This window comes from Helianthus annuus, chromosome 10, assembly GCF_002127325.2.
Source record: "Helianthus annuus cultivar XRQ/B chromosome 10, HanXRQr2.0-SUNRISE, whole genome shotgun sequence".
In the NCBI taxonomy this organism is placed as follows: Eukaryota; Viridiplantae; Streptophyta; class Magnoliopsida; order Asterales; family Asteraceae; genus Helianthus; species Helianthus annuus.
Genome location: NC_035442.2, coordinates 122,280,278 through 122,302,166, shown reverse-complemented (window position 1 = coordinate 122,302,166; position 21,889 = coordinate 122,280,278). Strand labels below are relative to the sequence as shown.

Genomic DNA, 21,889 nt, shown 5'->3' with positions numbered 1-21,889 from the left:
GTTTTTGATGTCATACGTTTTTGATTTCATAATATATTAATATGTGTGATTCTGATTTCATATACTATAAAACTTCATGTGATTGAATGAATGTGTTTGGTTAGTATTTAGAAATTATGTCTCCCGTTCCTAAATACAAACCTATGAAGCACGGGGATGACATATTGCATCGAGTACCCGTCCCGGGGATGGCTCGGGGATGGAAAAGCGTAGGGGACTACCCGGATATTGGGGACTTCTATAAAACCGTACCCGGCATTGGGTACTTCCAAAACAGAGTATCAGGGACGTTTCCTAACATATTTAAGGTTTTAACCCTTTTAACTTCCAAATACATAAGTCGGCCTTCTATAATTATATATGCTACGTCAGCCTTTTATAAATATATATGCTATTCTAAACATTCACTTACAAGTACAACAAGTCTAATCATCATCTCTATTCAAGTATTCCTCATTCATATGAACCGGAATTTGAAACCGTTTTGATTATTGATAATTAATTACCTATGGTTGATGTAGTGTTTTTGGAGTTTAATATATTTTTGGACTTTGTTTAATATATTTTTATTTTTTAATATTATATTTTTGCCGTACCCGTATCTTGTATTTTTGAGTTTTGTCGTTCCCCGTACCCGTATCGTCCTCGTACCCCAGTCCCGTACCCGTATCTGTGCTACGTAGATATAAACACTTATACGGCCATCAAAAACGTAAGAAGAGGAAGCTAGAGGAAGAGAAAAGAAAGGCGGACGAAGTAAAACAAAACCGAATACACAAGTTTTTTTCAAAAGAAACTCAAAATTCTAGTTCTAACTTGGGTGACGATAATGTGGGTGAAGAAGATGTGAACGTAGATGAAGAACCACACTGTTCACTTAGCAAGTAGGTTCGATGATCTGATCATTTTTGCTACACTATTTTTGTTAATTTGTTTTATGTATTTCATAACAATTATCGTAGTATTATGGGTTTTTGTATTTATATATTTGATTTAATGATTAATGAGTTTATATTATATGAAGATCTGCGAATAGGGTCCAAATTTTTTATCTTGAACAGGGCAATTTTTTTTTTTGTGATTTTCGAAGATCAGCCTGATGTTAAAATTACTTTTCATGCCCAATATGAAAATATGGACAAGTTGGTTGTTGTAGGAGACCACTACGCCCGCCGCTAAGTGAGCTATGAATAGGGTTTCTAAAACACTCGACACACTCAGCATGGTAACTAAAGACAACGACCAAGTTTCCTAGAGCTGCAAAAGTACCGGAGCTTGACACATGGCATGTGACGCAACTAGCCAAAGCGGTAGCAGACCTCTACCATTTCTTAGCAATCCCCCTCAAAGAAAAATTAAAATGGGGACTTTAATCATACAAACGCAAACCATATTCTCTCTCAAATTCCCGTTGAACCACATCCACTTTATCAACATTTCTTTACAGTTAGCCAGTTAGGCTACGTGTAAACGTTCATGCTCGTGTAACTATTATATTGTAGTAGCTACTGATATAAATTATTTTTTAAGAAAAATGATTTTTGTAATTGATAGTTAGTCACATGGGCATCATATATAATGATAAACATACAACTTGGTTCTTCATACCCGAACCCTGTCCAAACAAGTTTTCCCGATTATTTGGTTGCCTTGTTGCATTTCAAGATACTCCTTGTACTTCATCGGATTATATGCCGACGGACATCTTTCCTCGGTCACCAACTTATAAGCTGGCTCCACCACTGCATCCAATGATGGTCCATTTGCCACAACAACCGATAATCTTGTGACCGCATTATTCACGATAGCACGATGCTCCACACTCTTAAACTTCCCATTACTAAAAATCTGCAATGAAAAGAAAAAAAAAACATCATGAACGCGTTAAGGATAACCTACCGACCCTTATATAGAACAAAGACATGCGTACCTCAAGTTGATCAGCAGTATTGACAAGAAACGAGTTTGGAAGATCGTTATTCACATTGACCCATTTTCCCTTGTGCTTGATTTGAAGTCCACCTACGCCATTGTTGATCAAGAGTGTGAGCAGGCCATGGTCCGAATGAGGTGGGAACCCGATTGCAAGTTCCGGTTGTGGGCAAGGGGGGTAAAGATTGGCCACCAATATTTGCAAACCGGATTCCAATTTCAAAGCTTTTTCTACATAACATTGGTCGAGTCCTAGGCTCGTTGATATGCCACTCAGTAACCCTTTTACTACTTCTCTAGTTCTTTTCGAATACTCTAATAGGACTTCCCTGCAACATATGTTAATTGACCTTGACTTTTAATTATGTTTGTAAACGATTCATTTGAATTAGGGTTCTAAACGAGACGAGCAGAGCTAAACCAGGGTGGGCTCCTGATCGACATATTTATCATCACTAGTTTTAATGTTAGTTCGATCTCGGCTTGCCAAATGCTTGAGTCGGCTAGTGGCTCATTGAGCTGACTCGTTTATTTTTTATAACTTTAAAACTATTTTAATTATATTTTTTACACATATTGAAATACATAAAAACAAAAAGTAATATTTTTAACATACACGTAATGAAAAGAGCAATCACCTGAGACCTAAGGGCTTGTTTGGGCAGTTAAACTCCGGGTGTACAATAATCTTGAGATAATCTCTCCAGTAAAAGATTTCATCCTTCTTAGAATTAAAGCTTGTTCCATATCTAATTGGATCAAGAACACCATTTTCTTCAAACTCTTTCTTCTCTTCATCTCTCAAATCAAAAAATTCTTTTGATTTTTCAATCACCATGTTCATCAAACTCTCAGTGACACTATGATTAATCACCTAACATTTTTAAAAACTTTAAAACAAGTCTTCCCCATAACTTTTAGTGACTGATTCAGAAAAGAAAGCAAGTACTTACCCGGAAAAAACCCCAATCTTTGCATGCGAAATAGAGTTCCTGGATCACTTGGGACCGTAGTTTAGGATTATCAGAAGTGAGCAAGGAAAAATCAATAGTGGGGATTGCATCTTGAAGATCTGAAGCAGGTGGCTCGGTTGAGTTTGCAGAGTTTATGTAGATTGAAGGAATGCAACTGAGATCAGGCGATTCCGCTAATGCTTTAACGGAGTTCATCTTCAAACACTTAACAGTCCACAAAAGTTGCTAAGGTAAAGCACATAATGGAGTTGAGTGTGTATTTTGATCACTGATCAGATGGATGGAACATGCACCAAGAAATGCCAAATATGATGATCATCTTCACAATCAACCACGTATCATGTGCTCACATCACACACCAACAAAGGATTACAATATCACAGATAAGGCCAAAATTTGAAACGTTTTGTAACTACTTTGAACATCGTTAAATTATACTAATGATTTGAAATCGTACTTTTACATTAGTTTTACATAAGTATAATACATTTTGTAAATGATGGGAAATGAATATAGTTTTATTACTTAATATAAAATTTTAGTTTTATTCCTTTAATTAACATATGTTTTCACTTGTTTATTTTTTACACAATTTTACTTCGATATAAATTATGTTGACAATGGAGTTGTATTCAAATTTGTTACCGTAAACTATGCCAATTGACAAGTACTAGCTTGGTTACGTAGCAATACTAAAACGAATTCAACTGATACTAGCAGAAATCGAATTCTCACCGCATAACAAAAAAAAATTCTACTAGTATATTTTTTTTTTGAACGGCCAACGAATCCTCCAAATGGGCTACTGGCGAAATTCACCACATCGGGATACACTCGCCTTCCGAACCGGGGAAAACCCTCACCTAGGGCCGAAGCCCGTGAACACTCGCCCGAAGGCACGACAGTGCGGTGAGGTAAAACCCGCTCAGTTCAAGGATCGAACTAGCGATCGCCGCCTACTCGCCTAGTCTCCCATCATCACCAGGTGCCGCAGAAACTAAATGCTAGGGGTAGGAGTTGAACTTGCGTCACTTGGAACACAAGGTCTCTCCCTTACCACTCCACCACTAGCTCATTGGCATTCTACTAGTATATTAATAGTTCGATTAAAGCCCCTGTATATTCCAATTAATTAATATTACAATGTATTGATATGTTTACTTTATTTTTATTTAATGTAAAAGGTATAAAATATGATGATCTGGAATACAAACATCCACAAATATGTTTAGTAGGCTATCATGATGATCTGGAATACAAACAGCCACAAATATGTTTAGTTGGCTATCATATCACTAATGCATACATCTTTAAAAATGTATTTTTTTTTTCCAAACAATACATTCACTATATGAGAATCCTTCCATCTTCACGACATCATAATCTTTTACAAATTGTTTTTATGGTCAATTTATTTATTATAATAAAGTGTTTAATTTTAATATTTTATTATAAAATTTGATAAATTAATTTTGAGTTTTAACCATTAAAACTTATATTAAGTGAGGGTATTTTTCCTTCATGGTGGACTCTAACTACCACGTGTACTCGGGACCTCTGCGGGCATCCCATTTGACCTTTACAATAGGCACATGCTTCCTTCGAAGCTTCTTTACCTGTCGATCCTCAATCGACAAAGGTTTTTCCACAAATTTCAAGCTCTCATCTATGTGCACATCTGTGTGTGGTATGACTAGCGATTCATCAGCTAGACATTTCTTCAGATTGCAGACGTGGAATACATTGTGAATACCACTGAGCTCTTCAGGTAAGTTTAACTTATAAGCCACTGTTCCTACACATTCGATGATCTCGAATGGTCCTATATACCTCGGGCTTAACTTACCCTTTTTACTAAATCGTATCACCCCTTTCCAAGGCGACACTTTAAGCAGGACTTTATCACCAACCTCAAACTTTAGAGGTTTTCGTCTTTTATCCGCATAACTTTTCTGCCTATCCCTGGCAACTTTCAGGCGGTCACGAATCTGGACAATCTTGTCCGTCGTTTCAAAGACTAGGTCAGGACTTGATAACCCCGTGTATTACACGGGTTAAATAAATGTAATTTTATATATTAAATAATAAAAAGTTATATCTTTATGAAAATCGTATATTATACGGGTTAAATAAATGTAATTTTATATATCAAATAATAAAGAAAAAGTTTATCTTTAAAAACCATGTGTATTACATAGATTAAATAAATATAATTTTATATACTACATACTAAAAACGTCGTATTTTTAAAAAAACTCGTGTATAATCGGGTTGAATAAATCTACCAAATGATAAAAAAAATTACATCCTTAAAAATCTCGTATATTACACGTGTTGAATAGATCTAAAAAAGAGTTATATCTTTAAAAATCATGTGTATTACACAGATTAAATAAATGAAATTTTGTATATTAAATACTAAAAACGTCGTATCTTTAAAAAACCCGTGAATAGTTGGGTTGAAAAAATCTACCAAATAAAAAAAAATTATATTCTTAAAACCTCCGTGTATTACACGTGTTGAATAAATCTAATTTTACATAGCAGATGATAAAAAGTTATATCTTTAAAAACTTCATGTATCACACGGGTTATATAAATGTAACTTTGTATAGTAAATAATAAAAAAAGTTAAATTTTTAAAAACCACGCATTTTACACGAGTTGAATAAATATAGTTTTGTATACCAAATAATAAAAAAAGTTATATTTTTAATAAATTATGATAACATTTAATATTAATTTATTATTTATATATTTAATATAAGATAAATAGGAAAGAGAGGTATTTGTTTTAAAAATATATTAATTTAACAATTTAGATTTGAGGATAATATTTTATTAAAGTATGATAAGATTTAATATTAATTTATTATTTATTTAGTTAATATAAGATAAGTATAGATTTAAAGATACATTCAATGAATGACACGTGTCCAAAAGTTGGTTTCTTTTATTATAGTAGATGATTAGTTTCACCATAAGGAATTTCAAAGATTGTCATTTATCTTTATACTCATTTTCAGGCGCTGTACTTTATGTTCAAAATTGACGTGTTTTGTCCTTTATGTTTTCATATCATACACGTTTTATCCTTTAGGCATAACCCAGTTAGTTTTTTTAGTTAAATTTGGTCATATGTTTTGCACATGGGGGCATTTTTTGTCAATTCAAAGATAAGTTCAACGGCAGATTTACAGCTCAAAGCTTCTGCAACCTTTGAATTAACAAAAATGCGCTCATTTGCAAAGCACATGACCAAATTTAACTGAAAAAACTAACTGGGTTAGGCCTAAAGGACAAAACGTGTATGATATGAAAACATAAAGGACAAAACTCGTCAATTTTGAATATAAAGGACATCGCCTGGAAATGGGTATAAAGATAAACGACAATTCTTGAAATTCACTCTAAATTTTATAAATTCTTATATTTTAATTAGAACTATTATTAGCAAAGAATACATATTTATTAATAAATTAAATGATACAAAAGTTTAAAAATACATATATTAATCTAAAATTTTATTATGTATAGTTTAATAAGTTCAGTAAAAATAAAATTATTGATAAATTCATTAATAAAATTATTTTCCTAAATGTATAAAGGTACTAGTGGAAAACTCGCGCGTTGCTGCGGAGTCGACAATTAACAGTGTGGTACTCGTTTTCCGTAAATTCACGGTAATTCAAACTGCAATAGCAATTACTTTTTCAATCAACCAGTTGCCTAATAAAACTCAAAAAAAAAAAGACAGGATCCTCTTACATGAACTAGTTACTTTCTGGCCGCGCGTTGCGGCAGGACCCAATGACTACAAAAGGCGTGTCAGCAACGGCAAACAGATACCGAATATCAAATCATAAATAAAATGACGTGGTAAGGATAGTCACTCCGTCATAAAAAAAAACGATTTTAAATAACCTAATATATAATAATAGGACCCACACGTCCTACACGTTGGAAATTCGGTTGTTTTCAGTTCAGTTATTACGATGCCAACACGTTAAAATATGGATGAGCTCGGTACTGGTAACGGCAGCGAAAATACCGATCCGGAAAATCATCGAAATTAGGTACCGGCATCGAAAATGCTTGGTACAATACGGTATGGTATTTGAAGGTAAAAATCAATAAATACATGTATGGTGCTAGACCGGTGTCGAACCGAAACTAACGATTCTGAAAACGCCAAAAGGTGGGTACCAAATTGGTACCGAAAATGATTTGATATAGTAAATTTGGTACCGATACGATACCGGTTCGTTTACAGGATTTGATACGATTTGCTCATCAATATTCTAAATATCCAAGTTAATTTTACATGCTACAATTCATTCATTACAAAAAAAGACAAAAAAGAAAGCAAAAAAAGTTGTTGTGTATATAAAACCTCATTCAAACGAAGTACAGTTTACTTACTGTGTGTATGAAAAGTAATCTAAACGGTGCAATTACTTGCATTGCTGCGTTGCTACAGGATTTGATGAGCTCGGTACCAACCGGTACCGAAAATACCGTTACCGAAATCCCCAAAAGTGGGTACCGTTACCAAATATACCTAGCATGGTACGGTTCGGTACCGGTCGGTACTGGTACAGCACTAGTATTTGAGGGTAAAAACCGGTGAATACCTGTGCAGAACCGGTACCAAAAATACACCGGTTTGATAAATTTGAGACCGGTACTTATACCCGATACCATTTGATCATCTCTTAATGATGTTACTATTAATTTCATTCTAATTTTAATTTAAAAAATAAATAAAGAATCACTGTTCATTGAGTTTCTTTTTTATCATATATAAATTTTATTAATTTGTTATTTTTTGAGAATATCAATAACCCATCAATTTAGGGATGGCAATGGGTCGGGTACGGGACAGATTTTCGTAATCCCAGCCCCATATGCGATTGTAAAACTATGTCATAATTAACCGATCCCATACTCGTCGGGTATCCGTTAGCCATTACTCGTTACCCATCAGGTATACCCATTTATGGTCTTATATAAGATCCTTGGTGTGATGCCCATTATTACCTCGAACCCTATCTTAAACTCACCTAAAAAACCAACCTGAACGATACAAAATATTCAACTTCGCTTCTACAAATTCCATAATTTTAATAATTTCAAGTTTCCAACATAAACGGGCTCGGGTAATCGGGCGGCTATAATTGTCCCAAACCCGCAAAAACTAAGAAAGCTAATTTCATAAACTGTAATCTAATTTTGCAATAAACAAACATTTTGGACTACTTTTGGCCAGCTTGAACAGTTTCCTTAAACTAGTTGCATAATCCGGTTGACTACTGTGTCTTATTGGGCAGCGGTGTGGTTCCGGATTTGATGGATGATCGCCTCAATAGTCATGTTCTCCATAACAAAACAAGCTGCAAAAGGTAATGCATTTTCTAGAATCTAGCTCTTTGTTATAAAACTGAACATAGTTAAAATCAAAATCTAATGATAATAAATGCACTAATCTTGTGATCAAAATGAGCGCACACAAAACTATTTGAAAACATATGATCTTTAACAGAGGTAACAAGATGAGCATGTTGCCCCACAGGCCAAACAGGCTTGAATTAAAGCGAATCACTTTTAGTATGGGATGGGCTGGGTTGACCCGTAAACACTCTTTCGTCCGTTTTATATACATGATTAATGCGTTAATTATGTGCTAACCAATGACTTATTCACCTTTTAGGTAAAGGTTTTAAGATAAAACACAACCCAAATTGACCCATTCAAAATGGGTCAAAACTGCAATACCAAAATGTGGATATCTGTAATTGCATGTAATATGAGGAAAAGTTACCTTGTGAAGATGGAACATCACTTTATCAATGACAATAGTTATATCACTTGGCAAACTTGCATTACAAAACCTGGTCCAAACAAACCAAAATTTTCAGATAAACATACCAATATAAAGAGGTATTCATATGTGCATTCAAACTGATCATTTTCGCCGATGACCCTCTGGTGCATTGGCAACCCCACGACCTTCCAATGTGGAGGTCAAGGGTTTGAGTCTCGCCTCGCTTGGAGCAAAATGCTCTGGGTTGAGCCAAGTGGGTCATCAGGTTGCGGGTTTCCTCTGGAACAGTGGTAGGCCAGGTCACCAGCGCCACCTGCGTTCGCAGGCGTGGGTGGCCTTTTGCCATTGGGTTTACCCGGGTGATGAGGCTTTTGTTGGTCGTTCAAAAAAAGAACTAATAAAGAACCATTCTATAGACCAATTTTGTAAGTTGTCAAGGAAGGAAAGGAGATGGGTGTAAGAATATATTTATATATTTAATATATTATGTGGCCATTATTATCATTTATCTAATATTGATCATTGACCTAATTACCCCTATATCATTAATTGGTAAATATTTGATGGACGTATTTACCCTTAGTAGATAAACATAGGGTTTCCCCTTGGGTGTATATAAATAAAGATTACTAGAGAGGGTTTATGCTAAGACAATTATAATAACATCATCACTATCAATTCGTCTCCCCTTTCTCTCATAACCGTGTTCATCAAGAACACATAAACCCATCAGAACTATACACCCTAAAGGGGAACTCGACTAATCTGACGAACATGACGTCTACTTCATTCTCTGATGTGGTTACTGGCTAATCTGGTACACACATCTTATTTTATTGTTCATGATTGAATTTATTTAATTAGGGTTTATGTTTACCCATGCTCTTATAATATAATCAACATGTGGTATCAGAGCAATGTTGATTATGTTAATTCGATCAAGAAAAGAATCACATAACTTAGTTTATGGAGAAGTCGATAACTTGGATCATAAATAAATTGACGTTTTTTTATATTAACTTATTTAGAAATTTTATATTCTAAAATATTGGAATTCCCTACCTGCCTTTGAAATATGAACTAGAAAAGTGACCCGCGCGTTGCGCTGCGGGCAACGAAATTGGCGTGCAATCGATCAGATTTACACCAATTATGTTTAAGCTTATCATACTTCTTTCGTCATCAAAATCTGAGCAACAACTATAACTACAACGTTATATAAATAATTGTGTACACTAATAAACACGTTGAACCTCCAGTCTTAACATCTTCACACATAAACTTCTTAGCAATCCACGTACTATCTCCTTATGACAAACAACGTTAATTTGTAAACTTCCTATGTGATTATTTGGTAAACAGAGAACACCCTGTACATCGATAAAACAGGGGCTTAGCTTCTATGACCACCTTCCGCCAAGTTCAGATACAGATACAAGTAGAAAGCGGCGGCTGCACCTGCAACAGTAATCAATCATACCATCGCCAGCTATGCCAACACTTGCTCCATAAAATGGATACTGTCCATTTGAACCTCTATATACGTTTAGCAACTCTGAGTACAATAAACCAACCAAATTAAACATGTCAATTAACACGATTTTCAATTACTTTTTTCACTTTCCAGTTTCCAAGCTCCAAATTCAGTAAGACACAAAACAACCCCCTAAACTTCCTCTATTTAGTTTCAATTCTAAAAAACATCAGAAAACTAATGTGTATATACAGTGTAATTTAAAAGATACAATCATTATTTGGAACTTGTATCATTGCACTGCTCCATCAAGCCAAAAGCCACATACCCAAACTCCATATATTTAAACCGCGTGCTATCAACCAAGTAGGTTTCTCGTTGATTTCATAAATACGCGCATTTTAAACAATTTTTAGTATACTAAAATTGGATAAAGAGACCTTTCCCGCAAAGGTTGAAAGTATACATTGGTTATAAACTGTATCAATCCTGTTATAATATCAAACCACATGATGAAAACGGGAAAAAAAGATATATATATGAAGACATACAAATTGGGGTAGTTTTTAGAGAAGCACACATCAAAGGAAAAAAGACCATCATCATGATATAGAGTCCCTTCTACTCCTATTATCACAACTGTTATAAAGTCCATTCTCCCTTCGTAAACCCTATTATATATCATATCTGCAACCAAACAACAAAAATGAATAAACCCAAATGTTAAAAAAAGAATTTAAAAATTATTGCAGAGTTAGCAAAAACAAACCAGACAAATCCCTCTCAAGAATCCTCCATTCTTGAATTCTTTTTAGCCCAGATTTTTGGTGACTGCAAATTTCATAATAAAAAATCATTTGAAAGCATAATGCACACATTTCAAGTGTATGTTTTAAGGCCATAAAAAGTATTAATGTATAACATGTTATATATATTTTACATGCATTATTACACTTAGCTTAGATGCAACAAAGTTAGTTTGCTAACTGCTTCTTGCAGAGCTATGAGTTGATTGAACTTAGGACTAATAAACAAACAGTGTGTAGTGTCTGATTAAAACTATGAATTCCTAGCATTAACACTCCACAATTAAATAATTCAACCTTAACCCGACTAACCCGTTTAATTACTATAACTTAACTTAACTTGCATTGCAAATCAATGGGCGGGTAATCGGTTCACATAGGGAGAATCGGGTTAAACCGAATAACATCAGCAATCCTACCAAACTGCATTCATAAATATCAAAACTTCCTCTTCTACTTCGTTTAACAACAGCAATCCTAAGTAACAACAGCCATCACGTCACCTTCACTCTACTTTTCTTATTCGTTTTTCTGTTAAAACCCAAACCCAACACACATTCACCCTTCTTCTTCTTATTCTTATTCTACAACTTACAAACAAACACCAACCCTAATATTCTATTATACCTGCTGCATAACCAATTGCTTGTTCTACTTCTTCTTTATACGATGAACATACACAAACCCTAAAGTTAATCTATAGACGCAAGTTCGTCTTTTCTACCTTATGAGAACATAACACAGAACCAACAATCTCCTAACCCTAATCTTTCAAACCAGTTGCAAACTTGCAACATTACACCTTACTTTTTCGTTTTTCTTAAACCACAAGATTGTAGCAAGCGGACGAATAATCTGACCAGATAACAACTAAAAAAACTCTCAGATGAGCTGATGCTCACCAGCATCAAGCAAACAATAGAAATAAAGCAATAATCACAAACTAAAAATTAGGGATTACACAACTGAAACAGAATCTCATCGAACAGCAGATCTTCCACCACCGAGCTCTAGGATGAGCTTTAGCGTTAGTTGTGTGTCTCGGAGATCGGGTCTGATGCGCCACCATACCATTCGCCGGAACCACCATTGTGTTCATTTTCGTTTACGCCTATTATCATCACCGTCCTAATCGATACTGGCCGCCAGCGGAGTGTGGTCGGATGTCCGGATTCTCTTTCTCCCAATCTCTCTCTCTCTATCCCGACTTGTGTGAGAAAATGGTCTGTGGATTTCATATGACGAGGACTGTGAGCTTATGTGCCCTTCCACCGCCCACACTACCCAATGATAGAAAGTGATACACCAAAACTAATATTAAGCACAATGTACAACTCTTTAAGCATACAAATGTTGAAAATTAGAGTATATATAAATTCATGGGAAAATCGGTTCCACTGAATGTTGTAAATCCTATGCAAACCGCATATATAACTTTTCTTGATGTTCTAAATTAAATAAATCCATTATGTTGGATAAAGATTGAGCTAGTTGCTGTGATGCAACTAAAATTGATTTACAAGTTTTCTTTTATAGTCATTTTCTTACTTTATGGTATATAGAATTTCATTGCTTTATTTTGTGATGATAACCGATTGGTGTAAAGCTTATATTTTTTTTAAGAGTGAATTTCAAGGATTGTCCTTTATCTTTATACCCATTTTCAGGAGCTGTCCTTTATGTTTAAAATTGACGAGTTTTGTCATTTATGTTTTCATATCATACACGTTTTGTCCTTTAGGCCTAACCCAGTTAGTTTTTTCAGTTAAATTTGGTTATATGCTTTGCACATGAGGACATTTTTGTCAATTCAAAGGTAAGTTCAACGGCAGATTTACAGCTCAAAGCTTCTGCAACCTTTGAATTGACAAAAATGCCCTCATGTGCAAAGCACATGACCAAATTTAACTGAAAAAACTAACTGGGTTAGGCCTAAAGGACAAAACGTGTATGATATGAAAACATAAAGGACAAAACTCGTCAATTTTGAACATGAAGGACAGCGCCTGAAAATGGATATAAAGATAAAGGACAATCCTTGAAATTCACTCTTTTTTTAATATAAATCGAATAATGATGAAGATAAGTTTGAACATTCTTAGGACTGTTCTTGACGAATCATTCTTATTTATTATGAAAAAACTATATAATTGGTTAAGAATCAGGATTGTAATTTGTTTTTCCTATTTTGTGGGTAACTATATCTCTAAAAAGATTTCGAAATCTAATAAATTGATAATCCTAATATTTTTCGAATTCTTATGAAATCTCGGATATACTTAAATTCCTATTAAAAAAATTGGATACACCTCAAATCATTAAAGATTCGAAATCAAAACTGCCTTATCGGATCAACCTCATGGTTTCATGAGATCAGGTTTACGGGTTAAATTTTTTACTGAGAACTTACGAGTTCAAATATTACCGAGAACACCTACGAACTCGAAATCTCATAAAACAAAAACTCGAGATCTCATAAGAAAATTAGAGAACTCGAAAACTAGAGAACTCATCATTTCTCGAAAACTCATTATTCTCGTGAACAATTATTCTCGGTCCGCGCTAACTGGTGGTTTGCTATTAAATAATTGGTTTTGTAAACACTTAATTAATTAGAATTAGATAACCTTTTTACAAAACCAAATAGCTTAACTTGAATGAACTTCTGATGTATCACTTCTGGCCAAAGCTGATTTGATGCATCTATTTATTGTTCAAGTATTATAAAAGCTATGTTAAGTATCCATTACAAACGTGAATTTCTTATTTCTAGCCAAAGCTGATTTAATTCATTTATGTCTAGCATACCTAACAAGTACATAACTAAAGTGATTGTCTCATTTCTGGCCAAAGCTGATTTGTTACGATTACTTTGCACACACGTTTAAATGATTACACTTCTGGCCAAAGCTGAATTGTCTTCGTTTAAATAAACTTTTAACTAAGTCTATTATTTTGATATTAGTAATAGACATATCACAACTTCTTCAAATTATAATCCACATATTAATGATCCTTCATTGATCTTATGATCATTTTGTCTGCCTTATTTTTTTAAGTACCCATAAGTTTACTCACTATATTTTTCTTCTATAAATATATATCTCATCCACTCTAATTCCTAAACCTAAAATGAATTGCTTTATTTAAAGTTTCTATAGGATTAGCCCTCTAACAAAATGTTATCACTAAAGTTATTCCAGATTAAGTTTTTTCCTAAGACTAATCTATTATCTGTGGAATAATCACATGAACTCCTAAGATGCATGCCTTCATTTAAAAATTCTAAACTATAAGGTTAAGTGGCATTCATGAATACATCATAATATATAGTACCATGACCCATAAGATTAAGGGCATACGCATGGAAATAAGTGCATTTTCCAGTATATTACATACTAAAATTTTCACTTGTACAATTTAATGCCTTATAAATCAACTATAACACTCAAAAGTACCAAAGTAAAATGAGTGTGTTGATAAGCAACATATGTACAAAGAAATAAATTTTTGGAATTGGAAAATAAGATGTTATTCACCTTACAACCACTGAAACCTTAAAAGTGTTCTAAGGTCCATAGTCAAAATACAAGTACAAAATTCCAACTCTAAGGTTCTGTTATGGGTAAAATTCTGAGCCCATATCCTGGGAAATATCTTGAGTTATATCTTGATTGTATGATATCTGCTCATACCCGGGATGCTCATTCAGGATATTGGTAACATCCTGAATGGTATCCTCAGGATTACTAACGGGTTATGTGCAGGAGTACGCGTCCAGATGGAGCAACGTTCACAAAGACCCTTTCTCCGGGAGACTCGGTCCAAGTCGTTCGAATGAAGACGTTGAAGCCGCATTACTCGGTCTACAACGTTCATAATGGAATATTCGGAGCATCCCATATTTGTAGGAATTTTTGTTTATATTTCGTTACTATAAATAGGTGGGTATATCAGATCGAATAGGACATCACAGCTACACTCACTACACTCTCACACTTGTTCTCTCGCAACTTTTACTTTCACACAAAGCATTGTAACACTTAGCGATCTGGTCAATATCCTGCACTGTATCCTGAAGTTTGAAGTAATAAGAAGAACTAGGCAGCTGCGATTGTCAGCTCCGGAGGTTTTATGCCGGCGATCTAGATTGATCAAGGGCTTTCCTCGTACATCTCGTGTCATTTCCTTTACTTTTTGCTCATAGTTTGATCGTAGATACAACTCAATATCCTGAGCCGTATCCTGAAAACTGTTTTTACAAACAACATAACAAGCATATTTCCGGTACACTCTTTGGCACACTACCTCACTTAACTAATTTGATCACTTAATTACTTCGGTAATTTTTGACCAAAACAATTTGGCGCCCACCGTGGGGCAAGTGGTGCTATCTTTACTAAAAATCTTTGTGAAATCATTAATCAGTTTTCTGTTTTCAAAACTTTTTGCCACATTATTTGCAATGGCCACAAGATCAAGCATGAGCTCCTCCACTGTGTCTGCTATAACTTCTGCTACTACTGGTTCGGTGCTTCCACCACCTCCTCCAAGGATGCCAGCTTCTTCACAACCTCAGGATGTTATCCCTACCCGGAGCGTTCAGGGATCTGCTCCCGTTTTAGCTTCTAATGATGAAATTCTAACCTTATTTGGAAGTGTGCAGGAACAAATGAGGCAACAACAGGAAACTAACCAAATGCTGTTAAGAGAAATATAACTCTTAAAAGCTGGCTCGAGCAGATCCAGTGAAGATATCGTCACTTCTCTACAACCCAGAACTTTGAACTTCAGTTCGGCTGTGTATACTGAGGATAATATGGGGAATATTGTGCCTAATCATTCCCAGAATCATACTCCTGAAATACCCTCATCGATCAGGATGTCAACTGTGAGGAGCTCAGGATATGTTTAAGGATATGGCCAGGATCCTCAGACTGGTAACGTATCTAATAATAATAATACTCTTGCCACTAACAGTGTTGGATCTTTGCAGGATACAGCTGTGACATCAGCATTGTCTAGGGAGCTTCAGAAGCTAAAGGATATGATATCCAGTGTACCTGGGGTGGTTCAGCCAATTCCTGAAGTATCACAGGATAGCCACAGGATATCTCGGTTTGTGCATCCTATTTGTGATGCTGAAATCCCAAAAAGATTCCAAACTCCCAACATGAAGCTTTATGATGGAACCACGGATCCTGAGGAGCATATTGCCCAGTATAGGGAACAGATGGAAATCAATCCTATCCCTCCGGAACTTAAGGAAGCATGCTTATGCAAGGGTTTCGGCTCTACCTTAACAGGATCAGCCTTAAAATGGCTGTTAAACGTTCCTCCTCACTCAATTACTTCTTTTGCTCATTTGGTTAACTTATTTAATAGTCAATTTTCTTGCAGCAGGAGTTTTGAGAAATTAACCAGTGATCTTTACAGGATAACTCAAGGACCTCAGGAATCCTTGAGGGACTATGTGAATAAGTTTAGCCGGGAATCCTTGGATATCCCGCACCTTGATGTCGCAACAGCTGTGCAGGCTTTCAAGATGGGATTGCAGAAAGATTCCCAATTTTACCAGGATCTTGTGATGAATCCCTGCAGGAATCTGGATGAAGCTCGTAACAGGGCATTGAGATATATCAGGCTGGAGGATTATAAGAAAATGCAAGAGACGATGAATGCATCCTCAACATATGAATCAACTAACAGGAAGTTAGAATCCTCGTACAAACCATACCGCTCTAAGCCATATGGTAGAAATGATAACAAGTAAGTGAATGCTGTTGAAGACGAGGATCCTGAAGAATATCCTGAATTATTTGAATATTGCTTTTCTGTTAACATTCCAGAATTAATGTATGCTATGCAGGGTTTAGGAGACAAAGCCAGGTGGCCTCGAAAGAACCAACAAAAAGCTGATTGGAAGGATAAATCCAAATGGTGTGCCTTCCACGAAGATTTTGGTCATGTGACTGAGGATTGCATTGCTCTAAGAAAAGAAATAAGTTATCTCCTGAGCAAGGGATATCTGAAGGATCTCCTAGGAAGAAAGAAGAATAAGGGTCAGGATACGGAGAAGGATCTTGAACGAGCGGCATCACCTCCTGCGGATGCCAAGATAATCAACTTTATCTCAGGAGGATCCGACATTTGTGGGACTTCGTATTCTGCGGCCAAGAGGCATGCAAAGGAGGCTAAGACTGAAAGGGGAGATAAACCAGCCAGGATGACGACCCTTACAACTGATAAAGTGATCACTTTCGACAGTGGTGACCGGGATACTGTGCAGGATCCTCACCATGATGCTCTCGTAATAACATTATATGTTGCTAACCATTTTGTACGCAGGATATTGGTGGACAACGATAGTTCTGTCAACATAATTCAGCTGGAAACATTGAAGAGGATGAATGTATCTCCGATGGACATTACTTTGAAGTCTACTGTGCTCGTCGGTTTCAGTGGAGAAGCTAGGAATACCGTGGGAGAGATAAAGTTACCAGTATATGTTGAAGGGGTCAACTCGATACAACGTTTCTGTGTGATGGATTCCCTATCCTGCTATAACATTATACTGGGCAGGCCAAGGATCCATGACATGAAGGCCGTCCCATCAACCTATCATCAGTGTATCAAGATCCCTACTCCTTGGGGGGTTGTCAAGGTGGAAAGTGATCAACAGGAGGCAAAGGAATGTTACCCATCCTCGATGAAATCCTCAACCAAGCCCAATGCAGCATAGCAATTAAAGATACGAGCCCAGGATATCGCAGAGGCTTCAGAACAGGATGTTAAGAAAATTATCCTGGACCAGGATAATCCGGATATCTCGGTGCTCGTAGGGACCAATATCCCTCAAGATATTGAGGATCAGCTTACTAACTTTTTGAAATGCAGGATGTCAACATTTGCATGGAAGCATGAGGATATGACAGGTATATCCAAAGATGTTATTACTCACAAGCTGGGAATTGACAAGTCTTTCAAGCCTGTCCAACAAAGGAGAAGGAAGTTTGCTCCAGAACGAAACATAATTATTCAAGAAGAGGTTGAAAGACTATTGAAGTCCAAGATGATCAGAGAAGTCAAATTTCCCAAGTGGCTGGCAAATGTGGTAGCCGTTCAAAAGAAGAATGGGAAATGGAGAGTTTGTGTAGATTACACAGACTTGAATAATGCTTGTCCCAAAGACCCATTTCCTCTTCCTCATATTGATGCCATGGTGGATGCTACCGCTGGCCACGAAATGTTGACCTTCATGGATGCATCCTCAGGATTTCAGCAGATTTAAATGGAGCCTTCGGACCAAGAGGATACTGCCTTCATGACACCAACAGGTATTTATTGTTATACTGCTATGCCTTTCGGTTTGAAAAATGTAGGTGCAACATACCAGAGATTGGTGAATATGATGTTCAAAGATAAGCTGGGGGACACAATGGAGGTATACATCGATGATATGGTGGTAAAATCTAAAAAGGCCGAGGATCACCTCCAGGATATTAAGGGAGCATTTGATATCCTGGATCAATATAACATGAAACTAAATCCTGCCAAGTGCCATTTTGGAGTGGGGGCAGGAAAGTTTCTAGGATATATGGTAACTAAAAGGGGGATAGAAGCGAGTCCGGAACAGATCAAAGCCATCTTAGATATCAAATCACCCTCTAACATGAAGGATGTTCAAAGGCTAACAGGGAGAGTTGCGGCACTAAACAAATTTATCTCAAGATCCTCCGAGAAATGCAAAGAATTTTATGATATCCTGAAGAAAAACAAGAAATTCGAATGGGGAGAGAAGCATGAAGCAGCCTTGCAGGATTTGAAGCAGTATCTTTCAACTGCACCCCTATTGATGAAACCTGAGGATGGTGAACCATTATCCTTGTATCTTGCAGTATCAGGGAACGCAGTAAGTGCTGTCCTTATAAAGGATCATGAAGGTCAGCAGTATCCTGTTTATTATGTTAGCAAAAGTTTATTAAATGCTGAAACTAGATATTCTCATTTAGAAAACTTGATATTGGCTCTAGTTATGGCATCAACAAAGCATAGACATTACTTTGAGACACAGAGGATTCATGTTAAAACTAATTATCCTGTTAAAAATGTGCTTAGGAAACCAGAGATGTCCGGTAGGATGGCTAAGTGGTCAGTGAAGTTGAGTGCTTATGACTTAGTATATGAACCTAGGAATGCCATAAAGTCGCAGGCTCTAGCCGACTTTGTGGCTGATTTCAGTAGTGACATTCAGGATGAGGTAGACCTAGAAGTTCAACAATTAGGAGAATCCTCAGGATCCTGGACATTGTACACTGATGGAGCATCTAATGTTAGAGGAGTAGGATTGGGTATACTACTAAAATCGCCACAGGGGGACATATTACCCCAGGCTATTAGATGTGAATTTCCTGCCACTAATAATGAAGTAGAATATGAGGCTTTGATTGCAGGATTAGAATTGGCTAAGAACATGAATATTATAAGTTTGCAAGTACATGTTGACTCCTTGTTAATCACTAATCATTTTAATGGATCCTATGCAGTTAAAGGTGAGAAGTTAATCGAATATCTCGATACTCTCAAAACATTAGCAGGATATTTCGATGTTTTTACACTTGAACAGGTACCAAGAGAGGATAATGCTGAAGCAGATGCCTTGGCAAACTTAGGATCATCGGTCAGGATACCGGAGGGAACCCAAATACCAATACTACATATCTTGTATCCTGCAACAAATCCTAAGGATAAAGAAGTAACAAGCATTCAGGATTCTGGTCATGATCCTGAAAAGGATATTGGGTCCTGGATGACTCCAATCATAAGATATCTCAAGGAAGGACACATTCCTGAAGACGAAAATCCTAAGGCATTTAGGATGAAGGTATCCCGATTCACCATTATAAATAATATTTTGTATAAGAAATCTCTTGCAGGTCCATACCTAAGATGCTTGAAGGATCCTGAAGCCATGGAAGTGCTTCAGGATATACACGAAGGGGATTGTGGTAACCATACTGGGGGCAGGTCATTATTCTCAAAGGTGTTGAGAACAGGATACTATTCGCCAACGATGAGGAAAGATGCTACGGAATATGCTCGAAGATGTGATGCATGTCAAAGACACAGTAACATACTACATCAACCAGCTGAACCACTATATCCTATAGCTTCCCTTTGGCCATTTATGAAATGGGGAATGGACATAGTAGGGAAATTGCCAAAAGCCCCAGGAGGAAAAGTCTTTATGCTGGCAATGACTGATTATTTCTCTAAGTGGGTGGAGGCTGAAGCATTTGTTCAAGTCAGAGATCAAGAAGTAGTATCCTTCATAAAGAGGAATATCCTGACCAGGTTTGGAGTACCAGCTGAAATCATTTGTGACAATGGATCTCAATTTATAAGCAAGAGAACTACTGACTTTTGCAAAAGTTGGGGAATCAAGATGATCACGTCCACCCCGGTACATCCTCAAGCAAATGGGCAAGCAGAATCCTCAAACAAGATAATAGTCAACAACCTGAAAAAGAGATTAGGAGCTAAAAAAGGAAGACGGGCAGAAGAACTACCTTTTGTTTTGTGGGCCGATAGAACAACGGTAAAAAAATGCAACTGGTCAGACACCATTTTCCTTGGTATTCGGAGCAGAAGCAGTGATCCCAACAGAGATGGTGATACCTACTACGAGATCTATCCTCCAGGATCCTGAGCAGAATCCTGAAGCTTTGTGCCGAGATTTGGACACCATAGACGAGACAAGAGATGCAGGAAGACTAAGGATGGCAGCATATCAACAAAGAATATCCAAAGCATACAACAAGAATATAAGGACCAGAAGATTCAAAGTTGGGGATTGGGTGTTAAGAATGGCTTTTCAAAATACCATTATTCCTGCTAATGGAAAACTAGCTCCAAAATGGGAAGGACCATATGAGGTTGAATCAGAATCAGGAAAAGGAGCGTACCGACTTAAGAATATGGAGGGGGATATGCTACCAAGATCCTGGAATGCTATACACTTAAAGCTCTATTAAAAGTAAGAATAGAATTTAATTTCTATCTCAGAATGGTATGTGTTCTATCTCTCTTAAATATATTTGAATTCGTTTATTATCTTGAACCCAATACTGACTTAGGCATCGGAGGGGTGTTAGCCAAGTTAACACCCACCTTAGTTTAAGGTTGTTTTGTAGAATATGTGTCAGGATATAGCTCCAGGATATACGCTCAGGATATTTCGGAAGATTAGAGGATTGGCCCCCTCTCTCACGTTTAAGGGATCCCCATCCCTTCAAAGGTTTAAAGGTATTCACCTTTCTTTCGAGTTGGGTTTGAACACCCCGACTGGAGCGCAAGTCATCTGGGGATAGTTCAAGGTAACGGGACCAGTTCACGTAAAAGTGGCTGACAATTTCGTTACTATTGACAATATCCTGGATTCTAAAGGTATATGAGGATTGATCACCCTCCCCCACGAAAGGGTATTTTCATACCCTGTAAGGTTTAAAGGTTTTCACCTTTCTAAGACTTGGAGTTTATACACTCTCGCCTGTAGCGCATGAAAACCCGGGTTTATCCCCAGCATATTAAGAGTTTATCCCAGGATATCAGGGGTGATCCCTGGATATTCAGGATCTATTCAGTAAAGCTAAAGTATGACTGTATCTACACTCCTATGTTAAAAACAGGGGACATATATCATACAATTTAAAGGATAGATCAAAGTTTGTAAGTGTGCACTGGGACATTTCTATGGTGGAAAATTGGAGTTGATTCCTTAGGGAATTCCTGGTATTGTTTTGGTCAAAAATTACCTAAGTAATTAAGTGATCAAATTAGTTAAGTGAGGTAGTGTGCTAGAAGTGTTCGTGAAAAATAT

General features: G+C 36.4%; 1 protein-coding gene across 1 annotated transcript; it reads right to left on the bottom strand.

Moving 5' to 3' along the window:
- Positions 1-1,509: 1,509 nt before the first annotated feature.
- On the bottom strand, positions 1,510-3,673 carry LOC110884676 (protein DMR6-LIKE OXYGENASE 2). Its single transcript, XM_022132399.2, has 4 exons — positions 2,886-3,673; positions 2,571-2,806; positions 1,931-2,261; positions 1,510-1,848 (listed from the first exon to the last, which is right to left on the bottom strand). The coding sequence occupies exons 1-4, from the start codon at positions 3,099-3,101 to the stop codon at positions 1,603-1,605; spliced, it is 1,029 nt and encodes a 342-aa protein (XP_021988091.1). The 5' UTR covers positions 3,102-3,673; the 3' UTR covers positions 1,510-1,602.
- Between the last annotated feature and the right edge of the window lie 18,216 nt (positions 3,674-21,889).